General features: G+C 46.0%; 1 protein-coding gene across 1 annotated transcript; it reads right to left on the bottom strand.

The window, feature by feature from the left end:
- Nucleotides 1–1,229: 1,229 nt before the first annotated feature.
- On the bottom strand, nt 1,230–1,964 carry LOC137304646 (ribonuclease P protein subunit p25-like protein). Its single transcript, XM_067973291.1, has one exon. The coding sequence runs from the start codon at nt 1,942–1,944 to the stop codon at nt 1,300–1,302; it is 645 nt and encodes a 214-aa protein (XP_067829392.1). The 5' UTR covers nt 1,945–1,964; the 3' UTR covers nt 1,230–1,299.
- Between the last annotated feature and the right edge of the window lie 5,141 nt (nt 1,965–7,105).

The raw sequence follows: 7,105 nt of genomic DNA, 5'->3' as shown, positions 1-7,105 counted from the left end.
ATATACACAAACCTGTCGAATGCATCCTTTCTAAATTCCCGATTAACATGACAAACAGAAATGAACTCTTGGTAAAGGACCAGAATTAAGTGAAACTTACCAATCCATTCAACCGGTAAATATTATTTACTAAAAAAAGGGTTAACCAGCGGGGGAATACCGCGTTCTTTGCTCGAGGGAAGGGTTTTTTGATAATCAAAATCCAAAAGATTTGATTCAGGAGAGTACCTTCTATCACACAGCCGCCAGCACCGATGCTTGAATAGTCGCCAAGTGCATATTCCCCAAAGTCTGGGTTTCAATTTTCCGTATTGCAGGATATTTGGGAGTTCATTACAAAAGCAGAGCGTAAAACAAGAAACGGGCGTTCTTTTTAAAGCACAAGTTTTAAAATGAACGAGGTTTACAGATTACGGTGTAAATATGACAGAACAGAGCACAGGAGTAATTAACTGTTAATAAACCACGCTTTGTCAAATTAAACGTTAAACATGTATCATTTCGTGTTATAATAGAGCAAAACTATTGAGCTAATTTGAAAATGCAGGACGCAGTTTTACTGAGTGTGAAACCAACTAAAAGATTGGCGAGGCGTTCGCTAAAAACACGGCGGAATCTCTGATACAGGGGCGCCGAACTAAAACTTGCAAAATTGGGGTTAGGGAGGAATATTGCATTTTCACAGCAATTGCACGAGGGGTGAGGTGCAATTTTGAGTCTGCTAAACTCCTGGGGTTTCTGTGCAAACAAGTGCCATTTTGCACCAATTTTAGCCACTGTAATTCGCGTTACACACCCAAGGCTGTATGTACACAACCTCCTACGTGCATACAACGCACTTCATGGTCATTATTGGTAAGCGCAGTGGTTGAGATGTTTCCCGGGGATGTTTCCGCACTTTTTGTGAATGCCACATTTAGGTAATGACACAAATGAAAACACATCTTCTCACTAACCGTGCGAGCGAATCCACCCTTTTTAAAAACATCTTCTTTGACTCTGTGTTCCACGGAAAGGTTTTAATTTTAAATCAATTCTCTCTGGGTTAAAACAGTTCGATGTTCTCAGATAACCGCGGTGTTAGTTCAACGGTATAAACTTAGAATAAAGTTCAGAAGTGATAGCCGCACCCTTATTAGGAGGTGCCGTGTCATCGACACGCCCCTAACTCTGCTTCAATTAAAATGCCAATATAATACACACACCGTGATATTTCTTGATCTGTATTTTTAATGTTTACAAACTGCTATATAAATGTATATTTATATATATATATGATATATTATGCTTAACAATAAATTACTGCTGATAGTTCAGTAGGTAAGTATAGTTAGGTAAGGGAGGATCCATTTGGTTGTCCTCTCTGTTGACTTTTTTAACCATTTCCTTATCCCCGCAGCACAGGGAACGTTTGACTCCCCTCGGAGATGGACTGGGCTCCACCTCCCCAATCTCCTCGGTCCCAACCCACAGTCCGTCCCCAGTCTCCGGGGGCTGGTAGCCGGCTTCGGCCGGGTCCAGGGGCTCCTTCGACAGTAGGATGCATATGGACGGGACGTTCTTCAAGAGGGTGAGGTTCTGGGATCCCTCTTGGGGCTCCCGGTGCTCCCAGATCTCCTGCATGCTCTTGTAGCGCAGTTTGGTGATCTGGTGGAGCCCCCTGATGCGTCTTTTCATGATCTCCACGCAAGTGATGGTCTTGGTGACTGCCCTGCCCGAGCCACTGAAGACGATTTGCTTGGTGCCCTCCAGCTCCATCCTGCCCATGGCGAAGCCCATCAGATTCCTGATCTTGCTGCCCTCTTTCACCCTCATCTCCACGATGTCCGCGGGCAAGTTCTCGAAGGGCAAGGGGCTCTCCTCCTCGGTTTTGCGGATTTTCCTGTAATTCTCCATATCCCCAGTTTTGACCGAGACCTGCATCGCCGGTCGCTCTGAGGGCATCGATCAGGCAGGAATCTCCGGCATCTTCCTTTATTTTTTGCCCAAGTTCCCAAACTTTTTCCCCACTCTTTCTCCCCCCTCCCCCCGCCCCCCCCCTTCTGTCTTCAGCTATCTCCAAGGGAAAGCATCGCCCATCGCCTGCCACTGGACTGGCCGAAGTTTGCAAAGCGAATTGGAATCAAAAGGAGAGTGGAGGAGGTTTAATGAAGATGCTCCGGGGATGCAAAGACTTTTCATTTACTGTCGTCAAAACTCACCGGCGCACCCCTCACCAGGAACAACAGAAGACCCCGATCCAAAGGGACTTCTCCCTCCTTATCCTTTCCGATTTTGCACAGACCCCCTCCAATCTGTGGCCATCATCCGCTCCTGAGATCCGTCCGCAGCACCACCAATCCTTGAGTCTCTGAGCCTCCCCCTCTTAAGCTGCCGATGAGTCCCTCATGATGAACGAATCGACCTCCCCTTTGGGTCCCCTTCCGTGGAGAGCCGGGGGAGGGGGTTGCTGAAGATGCCCGGATTGCCTCTTCACCTTCACTCTGCTTCTTCCTAAAGCCGCTTCTCGAAAACGCAAAGGGAAGGCGGCGATGGGTTACAGCACGCTGCTCCCGGGCGACCGCGACTGCCTCTCTCAGCCCCTTCATGGGCTTGTGCTTTCCAGAGCCCTGATTCACTGTGAATGAGTCTGTCCATAATTTAACCATTTCAGCACCAAGCTTCTCCTGATCCTCCCCATGGCATTTAAACATTTCCAGTGCTGCACAGGATACACATTGTATTGATAATAAGCCACTGAGTCACATTATCCCTGGACCCTATATAATGCAGACTTTCAATTTGATGGATGGATATTAGGACAGTCCCAGCTTTATTTATTCCAGGGCGTGCTGTGGTGTATATGGACTTTCAAAAGGCGTTTGATAAAGTACCGCATAATAGGCTTGTCATCAAGATTGAAGCCCACGAAATAAAGGGGGCAGTAGCAGCATGGATACAGAATTGGCTAAGTAACAGGAAACAGAGAGTCGTGGTGAAAGGTTGTTTTTCGGATTGGAGGGAGGTGTACGTCAGGGTTTGGTGCTGGGACCACTGCTTTTCTTGTTATATATTAATGACTTGGACTTGGGTGTACACGGTGAATTTCCAAATTTGCAGATGACACAAAACTCGGAAGTGTAGTGAACAGTGAGCAGGATAGTGATAGACTTCAAGAGGACATAGACAGGCTGGTGGCATGGGGGGACACGTGGCAGATGAAATTTAACACAGAAAAATGCAAAGTGATACATTTCGGTAGGAAGAATGAGGAGAGGCAATATAAACTAGAGGGCACAATTCTAAAAGGGATACAGGAACAGAGAGATCTGGGGGTTTATGTGCACAAATCATTGAGGATGGCAGGGCAGGTTGAGAAAGTAGTTAAGAAAGTATATGGGATCCTGGGCTTAATAAATAGAGGCATAGAGCGCAAAAGCAAGGAAGTCATGATGAACCTTTAAAAACACTGGTTCAACCATAACTGGAGCATTGTGTCCAATTCTGGGCACCGCACTTTAGGAAAGAGAGGGTGCAGAAAAGATTTACTAGAATGATTCCAGGGATGAGGGACTTTAGTTACATGGATAGACTGGAGAAGCTGGGGTTGTTATCCTTGGAACAGAGAAGATTGAGAGGAAATTTGACAGAGGTATTTAAAATCATGAAGTGTCTAGACAGAATAGATAGAGAGAAACTGTTCCCATTGGCAGAAGCGTCAAGAACCAGAGGACATAGATTTAAGGTGATTGACAAAAGAACCAAAGGTGACATGAGGAAAAACCTTTTCACACAGTGAATGATTATGATCTGGAATGCACTGCCCGAGGGGGTGGTGGAGGCAGATTCAATCATGGCCTTCAAAAGGGAATTGGATAAGTACTTGAAAGGAAAACATATGCAGGGCTACGAGGAAAGGGCGGGGGAGTGGGACTAGCTGGATTGCTCTCGCATAGAGCCAGCACGGACTCGATGGGCCAAATGGCCTCCTTCCGTGCTGTAACCTTTCTATGATTCGATTATTCTAATCATAGTTCCATTCCATGGAGCCTCAGAGGCCACATATAAGCGGTCATTTTAAATATGGGTGATGGGATAAAACGAGCGACATCGGTATAGCGATTTCCCCTTCCATTTACTTCCATGTGGGCATATAATGGGTGGTCAATTCGATATCGCCCGATTTACGCCATCTCCCAAAGTTAAAAATGACTCCCTCCAACCCTGTTTCTGTTAATCTGCAATAACAGGTCTTGGTATTCTGATTTAGGTTTCATCCAGCAGTGGGTCAACAGTGTTAAAAATAGCCCTTTCTAAACCTCCAGGCCAAACTAAATTCAAAACAGGACAAACCAGTGCATAAGACCTAATAGAACTTATGAAGCTTTGAGATCACACTGCCAGGGCAAGGACCCTGAAATGGTCCAAGGGCCATTTTTTGGACATCCCATTGTGTATGATTGAGGATACATTCAATTTTCTACATTGGTGGTTTTCAAACTTTCCAGTGTGGGAACAATGTGCAAATATCGACACTCTCCTGAGAACTCCTGAAAATATCAGCGCTTTCTCAGGAAAACCCCTGTAAATACCGTCCCACTCCCAGGATCCCACTGCAAATATTGACACACCCTGTTTAAGGTGTTCGGCTTGCCTCAGAGTTGGCACTCTCGCCTTTGGGTCAGAAAGTTGTGGGTTCAAATCCCACTCCAGAGATTTCAGCACATAATTCAGCCTGACACTTCAGTGTTGCACTGTCAGAAACGCCGTCTTTCGGATGTGACGTTAAACCACGGCCCCGTCTGCCCCCTCAGGTGGACATATGGCTTGGCACTGTTCAAAGAAGAGCAAGGAAGTTCTCCCAGGTGTCCTGGCCAATATTTATCTGGTCATTATCACATTGCTGTTTGCGGGACCTTGCTGTGCGCAAATTGCCTGGCGAATTTCTTAGTAACAGTAACTACCCTTCAAAAGTATTTATTTGGCTGTAAAGTGCTTTGGTACGTCCCGAGGTCGTGAAAGGTAATTGCAAGTTCTTTCTTTCTTTTCACCGTTGAGACCACTAAAAATATCAACACACTCCCACAGATCCCTTGCAAATACTGACACAACTTCTAGGACCTCCAGACCTAACTTCCAAAGGAAAACAGGGCCACCATTGCAGAAAATGTTTTTGTTATTCTTATGCAGCAACAGAAATAATGCGCTAGTTAAGTCAAAAATTCAAAAATCTAGTGCCTCAAGAGGCCGCTGTGATCTCCTCGTGAATCATCTCAAATTTGGGGATCCCATTTTGAAAACCTAAGCAGTAGAGCAAATCTGACTGTCTTCTCAAGTTCTGGTTGTCTTTTTTTTTCTTTTGATTTACTGGTTAATTTTCACACTATACCATCAATGGTTTTATAGGCCAATTGACAATAATTGGAGCTGGCAAATTGGTGCTGGAGAGCTTCACTGTGAGCATGGGGCTTATAAATATAGCAGGGCCAAACGCGTTACATGGGTTATGATTCCTGTTATGAATCAAGTGGACACTGTAGAAGCAGCACAGAGAATGAAATTGAGAAGAGAGCAAAAGAATTACAGCCAAGGAGGTAAATTGAAATGAGAGAGATATGGTATCGAAAATGACTTGAGAGGGGATTAAAACGACTGTCATAAAATGAAAGGTTGGCCATATGCTAAACGTTTGACATTACTCTCATCAAATGAGATATGATGTGGAGATGCCGGTGATGGACTGGGGTTGACAATTGTAAACAATTTTACAACACCAAGTTATAGTCCAGCAATTTTATTTTAAATTCACAAGCTTTCGGAGGCTACCTCCTTCCTCAGGCAAACGATGTGGAAATGAAATCCTCGAAATGAAGTCGCATTTATAATTCACAGAACAATGCTTGGTGATAACAGACAGTTTTTTCAACTGCCCGTTGCCAAGGCAATCAGTGTGCAGACAGACAGGTGTTACCTGCCAGGTCTCAGAATATACAAATCACCAAAAAAAACAACAAACAAAAAAAAAACAGAGATAGAGAGGTAGAAACATAGAAAAGACAGCAACTGACCCGTTATATTAAAAACAGATAACATTTGTTCGCTGGTGGGGTAACGTGTAGCGTGACATGAACCCAAGATCCCGGTTGAGGCCGTCCTCATGGGTGCGGAACTTGGCTATCAATTTCTGCTCGACGATTTTGCGTTGTCGTGTGTCTCGAAGGCCGCCTTGGAGTACGCTTACCCGAAGGTCGGTGGCTGAATGTCCTTGACTGCTGAAGTGTTCCCCGACTGGGAGGGAACCCTACTGTTTGGCGATTGTTGCGCGGTGTCCGTTCATCCGTTGTCGCAGTGTCTGCATGGTCTCGCCAATGTACCATGCTCTGGGGCATCCTTTCCTGCAACGTATGAGGTAGACAACGTTGGCCGAGTCACAGGAGTATGAACCATGCACCTGGTGGGTGGTGTCCTCTCGTGTGATGGTGGTATCTGTGTCGATGATCTGGCATGTCTTGCAGAGGTTACCGCGACAGGGTTGTGTGGTGTCGTGGACGCTGTTCTCTTGAAAGCTGGGTAATTTGCTGCGAACGATGGTCTGTTTGAGGTTGGGTGGCTGTTTAAAGGCGAGTAGTGGAGGTGTGGGGATGGCCATAGCGAGGTGTTCGTCGTCATTGATGACATGTTGAAGGCTGCGGAGAACATGGCGTAGTTTCTCCGCTCCGGGGAAGTACTGGACGACAAAGGGTACTCTGTTGGTTGCGTCCCGTGTTAGTCTCCTGAGGAGGTCTATGCGATTTTTTGCTGTGGCCCGTCGGAACTGTCGATCGATGAGTCGAGCGTCATATCCCGTTCTTACTAGGGCGTCTTTCAGCGTCTGTAGGTGTCCATCGCGTTCCTCCTCGTCTGAGCAGACCCTGTGTATTCGCAGGGCCTGTCCATAGGGGATGGCCTCTTTGACGTGATTAGGGTGGAAGCTGGAAAAGCGGAGCATCGTGAGGTTGTCCGTGGGCTTGCGGTAGAGTGAGGTGCTGAGGTGCCCGTCTTTGATGGAGATTCGTGTGGCAGTTTAGAGCAAGGAACTAAGGTAGCTACGAATAGGCCAAATATATTTATCTTGTCATCTTCAGAT

Source organism: Heptranchias perlo, chromosome 38 (genome assembly GCF_035084215.1).
Source record: "Heptranchias perlo isolate sHepPer1 chromosome 38, sHepPer1.hap1, whole genome shotgun sequence".
NCBI lineage: Eukaryota > Metazoa > Chordata > Chondrichthyes > Hexanchiformes > Hexanchidae > Heptranchias > Heptranchias perlo.
This window is presented reverse-complemented; position numbering and strand designations above follow the sequence as displayed.

What these genes read in the sequence shown, in the direction of transcription:
- LOC137304646 (XM_067973291.1), bottom strand. Translation starts at nt 1,944, where the DNA reads ATGCCCTCAGAGCGACCGGCGATGCAGGTCTCGGTCAAAACTGGGGAT.